Source organism: Anas platyrhynchos, chromosome 23, assembly GCF_047663525.1.
Source record: "Anas platyrhynchos isolate ZD024472 breed Pekin duck chromosome 23, IASCAAS_PekinDuck_T2T, whole genome shotgun sequence".
Classification (NCBI taxonomy): domain Eukaryota; kingdom Metazoa; phylum Chordata; class Aves; order Anseriformes; family Anatidae; genus Anas; species Anas platyrhynchos.
The window spans coordinates 4,979,340-4,999,166 of record NC_092609.1 but is presented as its reverse complement, the minus strand read 5'-3'; the positions used below and the strand labels follow the sequence as shown (position 1 = coordinate 4,999,166).

Genomic DNA, 19,827 nt, shown 5'->3' with positions numbered 1-19,827 from the left:
AATCAATATTAGTTTTATCTGCAGATTGGTTTCCTCTGTTTTTAAGGCAAAAGGATAAGCACACATGCCCAGTAGGAGGGAGCAAAGCTGCACAGAATGAATGATTCAAATTTACTGACTACATTTCATATAATGGGATTTAAAAAGTCCTACTGCATTGCTTGATTTGCAGTCTGATGCACTCTTTTCAAAGTGCTGTAAACATGGAGAATATGACCATCCTGCTAAGAACTGTTGCTTCAGATATATTCTCACATACTTCAGAACTGTACATTTTTGCAGTATATATTTTTGCAGATCTGTCTTTGGCAGAGTGACCATGAAATGGTAGAGTTCTCTATTCTTGGTGAAGTCAGGAGGGAGGTCAGTAAAAGCACTACCTTGTACTTCCATAGGACAAACTTTGAATTGTTCCAGATGCTTCTAGGGAGGATACCTTGGGAGTCAGTCCTGAAGGCCAGAGGTGTCCAGAAAGGCTGGACACTCCTCGAGAAGGAAGTCTTCAAGGTGCAGGAACAGGCTGTCCCTGTGTGCAATAAGATGAGCCATTGGGGAAGAAGACTGCTGCGGCTGAACAGGCAACTTTTGCTGAGTGTCTGAGAGAAAAAGAGAGTTTATGTCTGGTGGGAAGAAGGGACAGGCAAATCAGGGAGAGTACAAGGAAGTTGCCAGCATATGCAGAGAGAAAATCAGAAAGGCTAAAGCCCAACATGAGCTCAACTTCACCACAATGGAAAAGGGTAACAAAAAATGTTTTACAAATATTAACGGTAAGAAGACAATCAAGGAGAATCTTCATCCTTTACTGGTTGCAGGGGGGAACATGACTAGGATAGGGATATGACAGGATAAGGAAAAAGCTGAGGTTCTTAATCCCTTCTTTACATCTGTCTTTACTAGTCAGACTGCTTATCCTCGGGGTACTCAGCCTCATGAACTACAAGTCTGGGACAGGGAGCAGAAGAAACCCCCTACAGTTCAGGTGGAAACAGTTAGAAACCTGCTGCTCCACCTGGACTGTCACAAGTCCATGGGGCCAGAAGGGACCCACCTGAGGGTGCTGAGGGAGTTGGAGGATGTGATTGCTGGGTCACTTTCCATCAGTGGTCATGGTCATCTGGAGAGGTCCCAGATGACTGGAGATTTGCTAATGTGACGCCCATCTATGAGAAGGGTCATAAGGAGGACCTGGGGAACTACAGGCCTGTCAGCCTGACCTTGGTGCCAGGAAAGGTTATGAAACAGGTCATCTTGAATGAAATCATGCAGCATATGCGGGACTACCTGGGGATCAGGCCCAGTCAGCATGGGTTCATGAAAGGCAAGTCCTGCCTGACCAACATCATCTCCTGCTATGACCGGGTGACCTTCCTGGTAGGTGAAGGAAAGCCTGTTGACGTAGTCTACCTAGACTTCAGCAAGGCCTTTGACACAATCACCCATAGTATTCTTCTGGAGAAACTGGCAGCCCATGGTTTGGACAGGTACACTCTTTGCTGGGTTAAAAACTGGCCGGATGGCCAGGCCCAGGGAGTGGTGGTGAAAGAGTGAAATCCAGCTGGTGACCTGTCACCTTACTGTCACCTTACTGTCACCAGCTGTAAATCCAGCTGGTGACAGTAAGGCCCTGCAGAGGGACCTGGACAGGATGGATCGATGGGCAGAGGCCAATGGGATGAGGTTCAACATGGCTAAGTGCCAGGTCCTGCACTTTGGCCACAAGAACCCCAAGCAGCGCTACAGGCTTGGGGCAGAGTGGCTGGAAAGCTGTGCAGAGGAAAAAGCTCTGGGGGCATTGATCGATGCTCACCTGCACATGAGCCAGCAGTGTGCCCAGGTGGCCAAGAAGGCCAACAGCATCCTGGCTTGTATCAGGAATAGTGCAGCCAGCAGGACCAGGGAGGTGATCGTCCCCCTGTACTCTGCTGTGGTGAGACCTCACCTCGAGTGCTGTGTTCAGCTTTGGGCCCCTCAATACAAGAAGGACATCGAGGCCCTGGAGCATGTCCAGAGAAGAGCTACGAAGCTACAAGTCCTGTGAGGAGCTGTTTAGTCTGGAGAAGAGGAGGCTCAGGGCAGACCTTATTGCTCTCTAACAACTACTTGAAAGGAAGCTGTAGGGAGCTCAGGGTTGGCCTCTTCTTGCAACTAGTGATAGGACTAGAGGGAATGGCCTCAAGTTGCACCAGGAGAGCTTTAGGTTGGAAATTATAAGAAATATCTTCTCAGAAAGACCAGTCAGGCATTGGAATAGGTTGCTGAGGGAGGTGGTGGAGTCACCTTGGGCTGTTTAAGGAAAGGTTGGACCTGGTGCTTAGGGATATGGTTTAGTGGGTGACATTGGTGGTAGAGGGATGGTTGAACCAGATGATCTTGGAGGTCTTTTTCAACCTTAATGATTTTATAATTCTATGATTCCCTTCTGTCTCAAGTGTCAGCACAATGGTGTCTGATCTCTCACCACATTATCAACATTAAGCAAAGGAGGTACTTGGGTCTAGTGTCTGTCCCACAGGACAGGAGAAGTTCCATTCCTGATCATCTAACAAATCATTTGTACAGTCTTGCCCATTGTTCTGTTGAAACACTTGGACAGGTCTACAATATTCGGGTCCTTGGTGTAGTCCATTTCCTTTTTGCCTTTCTTTGAGAGGTTTGGGTTTTTGTTGTCAGCTCTTTTGGATGTAGAGGGCAAGCACAGAAATTGTATTTGTATCTTTTCACTTCAGAAACTGGACATCTAGAGTGAACATGTGCCAAGGATTACAAATTCTGAATTTTAATTTTTCTGAAAGTCACAAACTCAGTGTCACATAGTCTCAACTCCTTTTTGTAACCGATACCTAGTAAGAAATCTTACATTTTCCTATATGAGTACCACCCAGAATGCTCTTTAATGTCCAGGAGTCCCTTCTTTAGGTATTCAGCCACTATTTCTCTTATGTGTTTCAACTGCAGTCCATTGAAAAACAAGCCCTGCAGTAAAATAGCTATTAGTACAGAAATGTAATTTTGGAGCAATTTCCCTGTAAATGTGTTTCCATGGGAGCAGGTTTGATGACAAAAAAAAAAAAAAAAAAGGCAAAAAAAAAAACCTCTATGGATACTTGGCAGCACTGGGTAAAGAGAAGGACAAAAAGATTATTTTAATAACACAGGAAAACCAGGCTAGCAGATTTTCCTCAAGCAAAACTCCTTTAGATTTTTGCTGTTACAGAAGTCAAGACTTGAAGAGAACCAAAGCTTAGAACAGAATTGTTTGATAGCAGGAGTATCAATCACATCAGTGAGGTGCTGCCACTGAAATAATGTCACATTTTGAGAATTTCTTGTCTAGAATAGGAAAATGTTTCCACACAAGATCATATCCAGAATGAGTAGACTAACATCAGCATAGCTTGTGCCTCTCAGTAGTCCTCATGGTTCTGTTGAAATTGAAAACTAATGTCATTTACATGAACATTTTACGTAAAGTAAACAAGTAAACATTACATTTTACATAAAGTAAAAAAGCATGCAGGCTAAGATTATGAAGATGATTCTAATTTGCAACTTTCAATTAGAGGCTGAACAGTGTCCTGAAAATAAATTACCCATCTCAAAATATCAACCTTGTTCTTTCCCAGTTTTGAGAAATCTAGCTTTGCAAGCCATGAAAACGGGACTTTTCCACAGTTGTGTAACTCAGGTCCTAGGCTTGAATGAGTCATTTACCTCTTTCACACAATCAAGCTGTACAGTGAAAGCAGTCATTCAGACTGTTATCTCCAGTGTTTCTATATCAAAGCTTTTGTTATTGGAAATAGACAGATATGTATGTGTTTTCTTAATGAATCAAACCTAGATAGCTTCAACCACAGGTCATAATATTAAACCTAAATGTAGGTTTGGTATGTAGGTATTCCTCCATTGGCAAGCTCAGAAAAAGAAAAAGGGGAAAAAAAAAAAAAAAGAGAGGTTATTCATATACTTTCAATATAATTTTGATTAAACCAATTCAAATTGTCAGTGTCTTAGAGCAAGACGCTGTGTTCCATGGTAGTTGTATTAGTGGAGTTGATAACTAAGATTTCTCCATTTTGTCAGTTATTGCCCATGAAGCCCGTGTCAAGTTGCCTGTCAGTAGTCTGACAGGTGGTAAGTCTATTACAAACTGCCTGGACACATATCCCACATACAGATAGATTTCTGAGGTAGTTGCAGGATATCCTTTAGCTTTGGTAGAGGAAATGCAAGCCCTGACTTAAGGGCAGAAAAACAAATCAAAGAGTAGCCATTTGCATTAACCAAAGCTGTTTATCAGCCCTGACACTTAAGTTGGTTAAGTTTAAAATTTCTTTACATACCATCAGGTCTTATTCTGCTCTGGATAAGTCTAAATGTGGCATAAAGGCAAGAAACAATATTCAGGATAGATTTTCAGTTATTTACTGAGTACAATATTCCATAATACATTATACAATATCCTTTATGCTGTTGTCATGCCCTACTTTGCCTTCTTATTAGTGTTTCTCTATTTAGATTCCTTTCCAGCAGAGGCTGGAAAGAAACTTCAGTAGTAGTATGTGTTTTAATGTCAATCAGACATTATTAATTATTAATTATTATTATTAATTATTATTAATAATTAATTAATTATAATACTAATTATATCAATATATAATATTATATATAATATTATACATATTATATATTATTATATATAATTTTATATTATTATATGTTATATGTTATATATTATATATTATATAGTTCACTATTCTTGGCGAGGCCAGGATGGGGACCAGTAAAACCACTGTATTGGACTTTCGGAGGGCTGACTTTGGGCTGCTCAGGACACTAGTTGGTGGAGTTCCTTGGGAGGCGGTTCTAAAGGGCAGAGGGGTCCAGGAAGGCTGGGCGCTCTTCAAGAGGGAAATCTTAATGGCACAAGAGCAGTCTGTCCCCATGTGCCCAAAGATGAGCCAGCAGGGAAGAAGACCAGCCTGGCTCAACAGAGAATTGTGGCTTGAGCTTAGGAGAAAAAAGAGGGTTTATAATCTTTGGAAAAGTGGGCAGGCCACTAGGGAGGACTATAAGGATGTTGCGAGGCTGTGCAGGGACAAAATTAGGAAGGCCAAAGCTCATCTGGAGCTCAATCTGGCTACTGTCGTTAAAGATAACAAAAAATGTTTTTATAAATACGTCAACACAAAAAGGAAGACTAAGGAGAATCTCCATCCTTTACTGGATGCAGGGGGAAACTTAGTTACAAGAGATGAGGAAAAGGCAGAGGTGCTCAATGCCTTCTTTGCCTCAGTCTTTAGCGGCAATACCGGTTGTTCTCTGGATACCCAGTACCCTGAGCTGGTGGAAGGGGATTGGGAGCAGGATGTGGCCCTCACTATCCACGAAGAACTGGTTGGTGACCTGCTACGGAACTTGGATGTGGAGTGGAAAAGAAAGGGCAAAGACATGAAGGAGTGGAGGTAAGTTAATCAGACAAAGGAAGAGACAGCTGTAGTTGTCCTAAGAAATGGTGATAAAATTAATTCTCCATGGAATTAAGTTAAAGAAAACTAGGAAAACTGAGGTGCAACTTCAAGTCCTGCAAGCCTAATCACATCATGCATCTAAAATATCTCCAGAACATATAGGAATTGCTTTTAATCTTTTCCATTCTACGTTAGATTCTGCCTCTCATCTTTCTCTTTTAATTGAATTCAGCTTACACAAGTGAGATAAGTAAAAGACCATTTGTCAAGTTTAACATTTTTCTTCCAGGCATCCCTTTTGCCAGATCATTCACATGACAACATTCTTACTAACTTAAGCCTTAAAAACAGATCTCCAAGTCATTCTCTGCTAATACATACGGTTATTTTATATTAACGTATCTTCATGATATCAAGCTAGCTTGTGTTTTCCATTAAACTCTCTGCTGTTTCTCAGTATACTGACAAGATACTCAAGTGTAAACAGGTTCCTGCATTTCATATAAAAGCTATTAATTGCCATGTTAAGAAGACTAAACTCAAGTTAACTGTCCCAGTCCTTTGGTTACCGTGTAATGGTCCCTTATTAGAGGACTTTACTTGCTTTGAAGGTCTACTAACAATAATTGCAAATTGAAAATCTAATACTGAAATCTAATAAAGCTTCTTTAAAATTATACTCAGGTAGGGAGCAACTAGCATGATATAAATTGACTGGGCAGCTTCCCTTTTGTTTTCTGGTGATCAAGAACAGAACTCTCTCTTTAGAGTATTGCCCTTCTTTGCTCAGAATCCGGTTATTGTTCAAGAAGGACATTCCTGTGATTTGGTACAGCACATGCCTGATGATAGATTTGTGTTTCTAGGCTGCCCAGCTCATTAGTAAAGGACACAGTAGGAACACTGTCCACCAGACAACAAGCATCAGTCATTATATGAACAATGTTTTATTTGACATTTATTCTGGAACATATTCTTCCAATGCAGTTTTTGACTACAACACATCAAGTGTTCAGAAAGGCAGTTCTGCTGCTTTACACATACCTTGCTCCAGTTTCTAAAAGAAAAATACATTGTTCCAGGATTTTAGACACAAACTTCCTTTCTTTGAGAGCTCTGATTCAGAGTAAATTTTTGGGCCTGAAATATGTGGACAGTCAATTCATTACTACAAGACGAAGAGTGTAGCACCTCTTCAAATGTCCCCAGAAAGGAAGGACGTGAACTACAACAGACACATTTAAGTCTCCCCCTTGTTCCCCCTCCTAGGACTGATGTGTGCTAATCCAGATAACTTTTTTTGCCTGGGATGTTCTTAAGTTCCATATCCTCTCAAACTGCTATAGAATAAAGCCTCTAAAGTAAGAAAGTAATAGAAACTGAGGGACGATGTTCTTAAACACAGATCATATGCACCTGGATAACTGAGGACATCCTGACTATTTTGTCTGAACAGAAGAAATTATCTTGATTTAAATCTTTTGAGCAATGGGGAACTTGTCTTGCTAAAGCTTTAGTATTTACTGGCCCTACTCCTGTTCCCACTCTTACATAAATAAATAAATAATGTTATGTTAACTTTTTAACAGTAGGTTTCATGTTGGGAAAGAGTAGACACATCATTGTTTGTCTTCTAAGAGCTGACATAAGTCTAACAAACCGTCACATGTCCTGGTTAATTCAGCAGAAACAGCACTGTATTCCTGGCTTGATTCATTTCAAATTTATACTACCGAGAGACTGGAAATACAGATCTGGGATAAACTGTCAGGAAAGCATAAAGACTCCTTCTAAATGGCCCTGGCAGTAGAAATGGAATACATCTTTCACCTCTCTTAACAGTGCCATTGCAGCATTAACAAAGGAAAGCTAAACCCATTTTCTTGCACCTTCAAGGTTGAGTTAGAGGCCTTGGGAGTAAGCATCTGGGAATCTTGCACTGCCTTATGTGGGTCATAACTGTGTTGTATTGTGGATGAATCTGTGAAACAAAACTCCATCCCTCTGAGCGTTCAGTGTGGTGTCTTTGGCCAGTTCTCACTATGTAGTGGAAAAACAATTAGAGGGCTCTATTTTAGGAATATATTAACTCTGTAAATCATATAAATCATGAGAATATTCTTTGCCTAACAACAACAAAAAAATCATTGTATTCTCCTTCTCATTCTACCTTTCATGCCACCATAAACGAGATTTTTTTTTTTTAATTAATTAATTTATTTATTTTGTGGAAGGTCTTAATTCTCTATGCAATATTTGTAATGTATGTACTTTGCTTGCCCATTCTTAAGGGTGTGCCCTGTCTTAAGAGCCAGCTTTTAAGAATACCAAATGGGCTCAAAAATGTAGAGGAGGTGCAATCAGATACTTTAATATCTGTCTAAGGGTTTAGATAGAATAATTTCAGTTGGAAGCAATCTACAAAGGTTGAGTACAACTGTCAGACTACTTTGGGGCTGACCCAAAGTTAAAACATGTCATTAAGATCATTAGCCAAATGCCTGTTAAACACAGACAGGCATGGGGCATCAACCACCTCACTGGAGAGCCTGTTCCATTGTCTAGCTACCCTCTCAGTGAAGTTTTCCTAATGTCTTGTCTGAACCTCCTCTGGCACAGCTTTGAGCCTTTCCCATGTGTCTTATCACTAGATAGGAGGGAAAACAGATGAGCACCTCCTCTATTTCTCCCTCCTCAGGAAGTTGTAGAGAGCAATGTCTCCTCTTAGCCTCCAAACAAGACAACCTAAGACAACAAAGTCCTCAGCCTCTGCTCATAAGACATGCCTTCCAACCCTTTTACCAGCTTTGTTGTCCTCTCCTGGAAACATTCAGGTATCTTAACATCTGTTTTATATAGAGGAGCCCAGTACTGCACACGGTACCCCAGAGTGAGGACAAGCAATGCTAAATACAATGGAAGAATCACCTCCTTTGACTAGACGGCTATTCTGTTAATACACACCCCAAAATGCAGTTTGCAGCCTTGGCTGCCAAGGCACGCTGCTGGCTCATGCTGAGCCTGCTGTGAAGCAGCACCCCCCCAGCTCCCTTTCTGCTATGCTGCTCTCCAACCATTTGTCTCACAGCCTGTACTTATGTCTGGCATTATGCTGTCCCAGGTGCAGACTCTGGCATTTGTTTTCATTAAATTTTGTGCCTTTGCTGATCGTGCAATGTTCCAGTCTATTTAGATTGCTGTGCAAGGCACTAATCCCTCCACAGAGTTAAAAGCACCTCCCAGTTTAGTATCATCAGCAAATTTACTAAAGATGCATTCAACTTCTGCATCCAGATAATTGATAAAATTATTGAATAGAACCAGCCCCAAGATTGAGCCTTGGGGAACACCACTACTGGCTGGATGACAGACAGATGTATTCCCAATCACTACAATCCTTTGAGTCCTACTGTTCAGCCAATTCACACCCAATGTACCTTGTACCTATTGGACAGGGCACACAACATTCCCCAGCGTACAGTTATGACATGGCAATGGCCTCTTCAGCTTTTCTTGCATATTTTCAAGCAGCTATCTGTAGTTGTTGACAACTCTGATGAACTGTGTTAGGCTCTTAGCAGTTCTGTATGCCTCGTGAAGATTCATGGTAATTCTAATAATTGGCAAAGAAACAAATTCCTCAATATTTTCTCTGTGTCCCCCTAAAATTAAGTCAAGGTGAAGAATGGTCTGTGACAGGATATTTGAGGTTTTAGAATTAGTTTTTCATGGCTGGCTTGCTTTCTTGAGAGGACTAGAAAAAGCATTTATTTAATGCTGTATTTGTCATGTTCTAAGGGGGGCTGAGCCCTATGCTTACCACTGAAACTGGATGGGATAAAGCACATGATTGGAGCACTGCAATCGATGTCTATAAACAGTTCAAATGGGACAGGCAAGGAAGGAATGTTGATGGAAGTTGCCCTCTACACAAAATATGGGGTTGTTGTTTTTCAGTCACAGCTCTGTGCAATGCACAGTTCAAGAGCTTACAGATGAAAAATTAGAGATCAAGCCAGAAAAGGGAACTTCTTGTTTGGTGTTTACCACAGATTGCCTGATCCAAGGAAAGGGTGCTGATGAAGAGTTCTTTCTTCAAGTACAGGAATCAACATGTTTGCAGGCACTGATTCTGATAGAGGACTTCAACTACCCTGACATTTGCTGGAAAAGTGGCATGGCAAACTGCAAGCACTCTTCTGGAGTGCCTTGAGGATAATTTCCTAGTCCAGATGATAAAAAACAAACAAACAAACAAAGGAGATGTGTTACTGGACCTGTTGCTTACCAATGAAGGGCTTATTAGAGGGGTCAAGATTGGAGGTAGTCTGGGTAACAACTGCAGGTCTACTAGAATTTATAATCTTGAGAGATATAGGCAGGGCAAAAGCATGGTCAAGGCCCAAAGCTTCAGGAAGACAATCTTTCATCTCTTTAAGGGTCAAATGGATGGGACCTGCTGGGAAACTGTCATCAAGCATAAAGGAGCAGAAGAGAGCTGGGAGATATTTAAATGCACTTTTCTTAGGGAACAGGAGCTCTCAATTCCAACATGCAAGAAGTTGGGTAAGGAAGTCAGGAGATCAGCATCCCTGAGTCAGGACCTCTTAACCAAACTAAAATACAAAAATGAGATGCATAGACAGTGGAGGCAGGAGCATGCATCCTGGGAAGATTATAGAAATATGGCCTGGGAGTGTAGGGATGGGATCAGGAGAGCCAAGGCACAGCTGGTGCTGAACTTGGCAAGGAATACAGAGAATAACAAGAAGAGTTTCTACAGGTACATAAAAGGAATATTAGATAAAGAATAAAAGATAAAGGAATTTGTGTACCTCTGATGAGTGAGATAGGGGACCTGGCTACAACTGACAATGAGAAGGCTGAGGAACTCAATATTTTGCCTCAGTCTTCACTGGCAATTGCTCTTTCCATACCTCCCAAGTCATAAAACTTCAAGAAAGGGACTGGGGGAATGAATCCCACCCCAAGTAGGAGATCAGGTTTGAGACCTGAGAAACTTGAATATGAACAGTCTAAGTGACCCGATGAGATGCATCCCAGGGTCCCGAAGAAAGAGGAAGATTGAGTAGCTAAGCCACTATCCATCATGTTTGAAAAGCTGCAGTTGTCAGATAAAGTCTCCATTGACAGCAAAAATGGGAAACATAACACCCTTTTTTAAAAAGGGTAAAAAGAAGGATCCAAGGAACTACAGACTGGTCATCCTCACTTCTGTGCCCAGTAAGTTAACAGAGCAGATCCTCCTGGAAACCATGTTAAGGCCTATGGAATATGAAGAGGTGACTGAAGACAGCCAACATGGCTTCAAAAAGGGTAAATCATGCCTGACTTAATGTGTTGGCCTTCTATGACAGTGACAGCATTGGTGGACAAGGGAAGAACAGCTCGTGTCATCTACCCTGACTTGTGCAAAGCCTTTGATGCATTCCCACACAACATCCTTGTCTCTAAATTGGTGTGATATGGATTTGATTGATGGACTACTGGGTGGGTAGTTGGGAAGGAATTGTCTAGATGGGTGCATACAAGAATTTATGGTCAACTGCTTAATGTCCAGTTGGAAACCAGTGACAAGCATTGTCTCTCAGCAGTCTGTATTGGGACCAATGTAGCATAATATCTTAATTGGTGACATGAACAGTGGGATTGAGTGCACCCTCAGAAAGTTTGTTGAGTCTTCAGGGAGACCTTATTGCAATCTTCCAATACTTGAAGGGGGCCTACAAGAAAGATGGGTAGAAACTTTTTACCAGAATGTTTAGTAATAGGACAAAGCTTAAGGATTTTAAACTAAGAGAGGGTAGATTTAGATTAAATATTAGGAAGAAATTCCTTACTATAAGAGTGGTGAGACACTGAAACAGGTTGCCCAGGGAAGTTGTGGATGCTCCATCCCTGGAAGTGTTGAACATCAGGTTGGATGGGACCTTGAACAACCTGGTCTAGTGGAAGCTGTTGTATTGGGCTTATGTGGCAAGGTTTTGGGGTGGGGGTGGGGCTTCAGGCACTTCTTCTCTGTGAGAAGAGTCCAGAAGATATCCCATGTCAGAGAAGAACCAGTTCCCACTGGCCCCAAAAGGAACATACTGCTAATCAAAGCTGAGACAATGAATGACCTCGAATGTGCTTCTGTGAGAGTGTATTTAAGAAAGGAAAAAACCTCTGTGCAACAGCAGCTGTGAGAGAGGAATGAGAAGATATAGAGAAACAACCCTGCAAGGTCCATGCAGAAGGAGGGCAGGAGGTGGTGTTGGTGCCAGAGCAGAAGCTCCCCTGCAGCCTCTGGAGAGGATCCAGGAGGAGGAGGCTGTCCCCCTGCAGCCCATGGTGTTGTATGTCAGTGCAGATTACCACACTGCTGCCTGTGGAGACCCCACGCAGAAGAATCTGGGCTGGAACTGTAGCCTGTGGAGAGGCACTCACAGTGGAGCAGGAGGTCTGGTGGGAGCTGCTGCCAATGGGGAACACATGCTGGAGCAGCGTGTTCCTGAAGACCTGCAACCTCTAGTATGGAGCCATACTGGAGCGGTTCTTGAAGAACTGCAGTCTGCGGGAAGCTCATGGTAGACCAGTGCAGGAAGGATGGTATCCCATGTGACAGACCCCATGCTAGAGCAGGGGAAGAGTGTGACAATGAAGGAGTGGCAGAGATGAGCCACTATAAATTGACCACAACCCCCATTCCATGTTCCCCTGAGCTGTGTGGGGGTAGGAGGCAGTAGAAGGTGAATCCAGGGAGAATGTATTTTTAAGTTTGTTTTTAGGTCTTACTGCTATAATCTGCTATTGGTAAGCAATAAATTATAGTAATGTCCTTCATGCTGAGTATGTTTTGCCCATAATGGTACTCAGTGAGGGATCTCCCTTATCTTAATCTGGTAACGCTTTTCATCTTAGTTTCTCCCCCCATCTTTTTGTGGAGTGGGAGTGAGAGAGCAGTGCAGCGCTGCTGAGCTATTCACCAGTGTGAAACCACCACTCATGTCCCTGCACATGTCAGGGAGGTTGAAACTAGATGATCTTTAAAGAGGTCCATTCCAAACCAAACCATTTTATGATTTGGGAGTGGGTTTTTTTGTTTGTTTGTTTGTTTTTTGTTTTGTTTTGTTTTAGTTTGTTTTCTGAAAGCTTTCATAGATCTTAAAGAGTAAAGAGTGTAGTAATGAGAAATTAGCCACAGTTCATCCATGCTAAAGGTGTTTATTTGAAAGATACTATCACCGATTGATCTGTTTCAACATCTGAATCATGAAGAACAAAACTCTTGAGAGATGTAATGTCAGGGAAGAACATCATCAGGGATGGCTTTGTTCAGCTACCGAGCATTCTTACTAGGTTCAAGAAAGGTACGATGCTCAAAGGTTCTGAGCCTGAGCCTGAACCGGAACCTGAGCCTGACAGTAGTCAATGCCCAAAAGATTCAGGAGATCAAGTCTGTAGCAAGAGGCTGGGTTGTACCAAACCTGGGATCCTAAAAAAAAAAAGAAAAGAAAGTATGATGAGTTAATACCCAAGATGTTTTTAAATGATTGGCAGCCCTTAATACCTGGGACATTGCACTTGCATTCTTATTCAGATTGGGCCATTTCAAATACCAAAGCAATTACCAAAGCCAGGTGAGCAGCACTAAGTGTAAATACTGCTATGTCAGAATGCAACATCCTATGCGTGATCTTTGGAGCATGTCTCACATGATAGTGTTTACAAACAGTCAGGTTGCTATAAGGCTCATAGTACTTTGCTGATGCTGCAGGACTGACTTCTGAGTGAAAGATTCTTTTGTAGTTACCAAATACAATTGGACCTTTAACTCATAAAAAGGATCACAAAGATATGCTATTTAATATTCTCTACATTTTCTAGTACTAAGGGGCACTATGATACTCTATACTGTTAGTGTATATTACTGTGTATTGTACAGTTATGTTAGTGCTACCTAATAGGTCCTGTCAGGCTTTGACATTATCAAACAAGCCTATAAAGTTGAGGCCACTAAACTCCTACATTGTAATCACTCTACCTCAGAAAAACCTACAGGGAATGAAGCAGCTTGGCTTAATACTGAGCCCTTCCTGCAACTCCTAATTTGTGCCTGTCTCTAGTTGTAACAGCAGTATTTGTGTATTTCTGAAGGAAACAAAATCACTTGCTTAGTTACACATGAAACTTGTATGATCACACTTACCCTGATTACCCAGATTACTCAGATCCTGCTGGTCTTCATAAGCCATGTAAGTTGTGAGTCCTCTGCACAGACTGTAGATCTCTGATCCATAGGAACTGAGGTCACGGATACGTCTGTTTGAGACGACGTATCTGATATTCCTTGAAACCACTCTTTCGCCTTTCACGTTCTAAACATCAAATAAGATCATTCAACAAGATCAGTGCATTGATCCATTAAATGTTATGCATGTTCCTATTTCTGGAATGATGAGTGAATGCTTGATGTTCTACCAAAACTCTGCTTAGTGCAGTCTTCTAAACTGATGTGAAAATATGAGACCATTAGTAAGTGCTGAAGACAATTCCTAGGACAGATCTTTCTAAGGGAGTAAAGGTGGAAGCAGGCTAAAGAGAATGGAAAACTTCACTAAGTAGCTGCATAGGAAAAGAGAAGTGCAGACAGTATTTTAACACAGATTTCCCCCCCAAGTATTTTCTCAGTCAGTTCCTAACCTCTTACCGTAGAGATACTTGAAGAGTGGGAAGAGAAATCTATTCAGTTATCTAAAACTGGAACCAAGGAGGGCAGTAGCAACAGTTGGCAGATGTATTTACATTAAAATAATTCACAAGCTGTTTTTATGACCTCTTTGGGAACTCTGCTGAATATTTTAATGGGATAGTTTCTCTGAACTGTTCCAGGGTGCTTTGTTTCCAAAACAAATTTTCCTACTTTGTCCTCTAGACAGTGTTTCTGTATGCCTGTATTTTCTCTTATGACCTAGGCTTCCTGCTAGTTTGTATTCATTATTCAGCTATAGCCACAGAACTCCTGTTCTGAATCATACCATTAATATGAGGTTGAACTGAATATGGGGAGATGCCCTCTTATACCTCAAAGGAAAACAGAGATTCAAACAACAGCACACACAAAGCAATATTCCAAAATGGAAAGTGCAATTTTTTGTTGAAGTGACTCAGAATTAACCATCTTTGTAACTTGCCATCCAAAAATAATGTCGCTGAAAGCTTCCTAAAATAAATTGTTTCTTAGCATACTACAGAACCCAGACTTTTTCAGAGAAACTGTAGACTAGGGGGAGGGTAGAAGGGTAGAATGCACCTACTCTTTTTCTTTTGAAAAAAGACATCACCATGCCACTTCCAACAACCTAGTCTACTCAAGAAAGAGAAAACATACTCTTAAGAAACAGTTTGATAAACTCCACAGTTAAGAGACACTTAGCAAGGATTATTGAGACTGTTCTATACTTTCAAAATTACTGTGGAATTTTATCAAAAGGTTCCTGAAAGCCCACTCAAATACACTTCCTTCTTGCTGGTAAGCAGTGAGTTGAGAGGGCTTCAGAGAGCACAGATATACATCTTAGTAAAAGCAAGCTTGGAACTATAGACGTGAAAGGTTTTGCTCAAATCTGAACTTATATAACTACATTTTTCTTCCCCATCAAACACTTCTTTCCCTTTAAAGCCTGGATTTTTATAAGAATTTAGTTCTCAGACTTTAGGAGGAGTCTATGTCTACAAAAGGTTAATATGCTGAAATTTTTGAAAATGTTGCATTAATTTTGTGGGCTGGATTTATGCTAGTATGGACATTAGTTCTTTTGAAAAAGTTTTAAAAGGGCTTGACATTTTAGCTAAATTTTTTGTTGTTGTTACTGGACTAGTTGCTGTTCCCAAACTAGAGCTTCCTAAAAAATGTATTTTTAGAAATTAGAGTTTAGATTTTTTTTTTTCTTATACAACGAATGTCAGATTATGAAGAGTATTGTGCTAAAAAACTATTTTTTAAAATATAACACAGTATTAAAATGTAGATAATCTAATGTACATAATCCTTTAGATCATTATAAAATTATTTTAAGTGCTATGTAACAAAAACAGTAAAACCTCCCTTGCAAGTATCTAGAACAAGATATTTTAATTTTTCAAAGCTTTCAAATTATGTTAATATACAATGTCATTGAAATTGATACAATTTCATGATAATGTAGATTGCTTTTAAGAAAATATTGTTTTAAAAGCTGTTGAAAATAGATCTCTAATATCCCATACTTAGAATTTAGTTTTTGTTACTGTTCAATTTTACAAGTTACTGCCCCGTTTTTATCTTACCTTACTCTCTTCAGCAAGTACAGCAATTGAAGAAAGAGCAGGCATCACGACTCTGTCCATTCTAGAAATGTAGCAGACATTCTCTGACACTACTCTGCTTGCAATGTAGCCCTGTATAAAAAAGGTTGAGACTTAGAAATTCAGTTTTTCAGTAACAGAGATCAAAATAAAGTCTGTATTAAAAATCAAAGTAATGAACATAGAAAGTTTTAACCCCAAAACTTGGACTCAAAATGTTAGGAATAAAGAAACAAGCAGTCTATTTCAGTCAGCTTTGTAGGAGCTAGTCTCCTCATAAATCCTCTGGAAAAGCATGCTCTTTGCCACTCACTGTATCATAGTTCAAAACAGTTTTCCATGATTCAGTGGTTGTTTTGTCCTCAACAACTGCCACAAGGGTCTCACTATCGATGGTCAGAATTTGGTAGCCAGTGCCAACACTGATTCTCCTGTAGAGGGGTTGTCTCTTGACTCCTTTCACATTCTGAAACTAGAAGACAAAATTAACATTTTTAGACTTTCAAGTAGTAGTCAGTTATCTTTTCAAAGCTTTAGAAAAGCAGTGCTATAATATAACAAATGCTGGCCCATAAGTCATGCCTTTAGCAACCATCATATTGTCAAAATGACAGAAGAGTAAGGCATTCTTTAATAGCTCTAAGAATCTTTTAATAGATTCAGTGAATAATTTCTGTATTTTACAACTGTCATCTGTGGTTTCAGAGTTTTATGCATGAAAAAAATCTTAGATTCCTTTCCCCTAAAGGCAGGGGGATGTTCAAGAAGCAGGGAATGTAGAAATGCACCGATATAAAATTATACTAAGTAGTATGCTCAGTAGTATGTAAAACTATACTCACGAATTGAGCAAGAGCTGGAGTCAGCAAGAGTCCAAGAAGGACTGTAGCCACAATCTGAAAATAACATTGAAAACATGAAAATGTAGCTGCAGGTCTGGCTGATGGATCTTGTCATGAGAATCTTAGTGGCTTTTTCTTAAAATGATGTAGAAGTGTACTTCTTGAATATTTTTTGCTTTCTTACTGAATTTACAATAGTCACCTAAAGTGGGTCATTCTTGCTTTACCCCAGAATAATGTAAAGTAAGTACACGTCAGTAGTCTACATTTTTAAGAGCTGAATCTGAAGTTGCTACAGAGGTCTACATAATAATATACAGATATTTTACAAGAGTGAGGAGAGAGAGTTTAAATTTCCTCTGCATAGGCATCACAAGAAAATTGTTCGATCCATAGTGTGTTGCTCCAGATTTGCAAAAAGGCTATAGACAAAAATGGACGCCACACTAAGGTTAGCATAGGTTGAATAGCGCATAACTAAACCTTTACAAAAATCCTTATCCCTTCATCTATTCAGGTTAATATGGTCTAAACTGCAACTTCTGAGGAGTGAAATTTCCCCAGAGAGTAACTTTCTGGTATAAATAGACACAGGCATTTAAGAGGTATAAAGGCAATAGCTATAGATCAGAGTTTTAGTCTATAAGAAAATAGCATGTATACTCACAGTGAATTTCATCTTGACTGCAGAGCTGATGCAAGTGCAGATGGAATGACTGAGGTGAACCATCCACCTTATATACGCTAGTCCTCAAAATTAGGCGTGGAATGACTAAGTATTGAAATAAAATTATCTAGTAATTTGTATCCAAGTTTGTATGTCATTGGACATTATTTCCTGCTATAACTATTTCATAAATATAGGGGTTGTGCTTCTGCAAATTCTGGCCTGCCAGTCTGACAAAATTATCAGATAAGAATCCATTTGCAGTGAAAAAGGAAATGTGTTTTATGATAACTTTCTGACATATTTGCTATATAATTTTGAAAATCTACATCAAACTGGGGACCAGAGATAACCTAAGGTTTAAAAAAAATCAAACAACTTTACATTAGACAAAATACAAATAAGTTGGAGGCTTTGCACCATCTAAAACATACTGTACTTTACCAAATAATCACAGGGTTCACCAAAATATATGGCTCAAATGCAACATTGCCACTGAAAACTGTTTTGTGATAAATAGGACATTTCAGCAACATATGAGTCTACAGGTGTCTCTTTGTTATTCTAGGTAGCAGCAATAACTTTTTTCACTTTCCCCCAGCTTATCTTCTGTGGTGAAGTAAACGTTTCTTGTATGAATGGATGATTCGCTTGGGGTGGTTTTTGAATAATTGTTTTTGGTCTCAACTTGCTCTGTTAGGTTTGGATGCAATCAGTGCATTCTGAGTCTATAACAGAGAATCACTGTAAAAATTCCAATATTATTTTCCAACCCCAATTCAGCACATCTTTCAAAAAAATAAGGGATTTCTCTCTCCTCCATCACTTCTAACCTGTGATACAAGTGCAATATTAGATCAAATTCTGGTTTAACTGAGTCAAGTCTGCAAATCTTAGGGGAGATTTTTGATGCATAGTATTTTGCAAAATGGTGGTTACATTCTTGATTCTTTACAAGCAACAGTGCTTGTATGGATTTGGGCAGAAAATGTAGGTTTCTCTGGGGACTGTGAGGGCAGACCACACTACTTGTTACTTGCCTGTGGTGCCAATGGGGAGAGAAAGATCCTCGCAAGCAGCGTGAAGGGAACTGCCTTCTCACGCTGCTTGACAGGAATGAAACCTCTGCTGGAGGAATGAAAAAGGTTGCATTTGTCAAGATGCAGAAAAGGGAGGCAGAGGGCAGAAGAGCTGTCCTGAAGTGGTTCCTGGGGTGTGTGCGTGTGTGGGGTGGGGCTCTGAGGGGTGAGTGGATGTGTGACAGGGATGGGATTAAGGGCCACGAAAAATGGCAGAAAAAAAACAGAGTTAGCAGCAAGGGCAGCAGCTCACGCACTTCAGCAGCCTGAGGTGGGAGTAGCCCAGGCACATGCTTGGGATCCCATAGTTTTTTGTGTTTGTGGAGGTTTTGTTGTTTGGTTTGGTTTGATTTGGTTTGGTTTGGTTTTCCCTGAAGCCTGGTGTTATTGTTATTATGTTGCTTTGTAGAGGGTGTCAGTTGTGAATATTATCTTTTTTTTTTTTTCTTTTTGTAATAATAAAGCTCTCACACATCAGGTTTTCTTGGTACCTTGAATTTTATTGAAGTTCATTTATTAGATTATTTTATGGCCTTTTAATTAAACTCAAATCATGATTTTGAATTTTTTTCTGTCAATACATTTTTTCAGGTGTTTTTTTTTTTTTTAAATGTAAATTCAATTGAATCTTCATACTCTGCCTGCTGTGGCATAAGGGAAAAATAGAGCTACAAGCTAAAACCGTCTGCTTTATAATGCTGATGTGGCATACTGATGGCTTGCCCTTAAAGAATCTAAACTGTGTATCATGGAAAGTGTGTTTGCCTATAAAGTTCAGGCCTGTTCCTTCTTAGGCAGGATTTCTTCTTGCAAGCAACTCCAATTTTCTGCACTGTTAATAGTAGCTATATATCTCTGTACTTACACAGACCTTTTAATGTGATGTTGTTGTTGTTATTATTATTATTATTATTATTTTGGCACTCACAGTTTAAACCTGGATCAGTTTAAACCTGACTAATGTACATTGTGAAATGTAATGACATCCTGATTAGAGCAAGAAACAAGTCAGAATGTAATACTGAAATTAAATTCCTAAGGTCTGGAAAAAAAAATATTTAATTGCTTCAGTAACAGTTCTCTTTCATCTACAAAGTTTGTGAAATGATACTGTAGTACACAGCGTTAACTGAAGTTTCTCAGGCCAGTTTCCTTGGACAAAGGCATTGCAATGTGTAATAATATAATAGCTGGAAACTATGTGCATGAAGTTAAATTAGCATATCCAGAAGCTGGACCTTGCTCCCAATGTTTTGTGCATGTAAACTGGAGGCAATTTTTCTTTTATGGAGGGAGAAGGCTATTGACGCCCTGGCTTGAGCAAGAGAGTATCTCTGGACCTCGTATGGTTGCTGTTCTCTGCATGTCCACTCTGACCTCTGCTGCCTCATGGGACTCAGAATCATCATCTGCCACAG

At 40.1% G+C, this 19,827-nt stretch overlaps 1 protein-coding gene across 1 annotated transcript; it reads right to left on the bottom strand.

Moving 5' to 3' along the window:
* Window positions 1-12,682: 12,682 nt before the first annotated feature.
* On the bottom strand, window positions 12,683-17,501 carry LOC119713478 (gastrokine-1). The gene is made up of 6 exons (XM_038166880.2): window positions 17,331-17,501; window positions 16,664-16,717; window positions 16,135-16,293; window positions 15,804-15,914; window positions 13,684-13,852; window positions 12,683-12,969 (listed from the first exon to the last, which is right to left on the bottom strand). The coding sequence occupies exons 1-6, from the start codon at window positions 17,391-17,393 to the stop codon at window positions 12,854-12,856; spliced, it is 672 nt and encodes a 223-aa protein (XP_038022808.2). The 5' UTR covers window positions 17,394-17,501; the 3' UTR covers window positions 12,683-12,853.
* Between the last annotated feature and the right edge of the window lie 2,326 nt (window positions 17,502-19,827).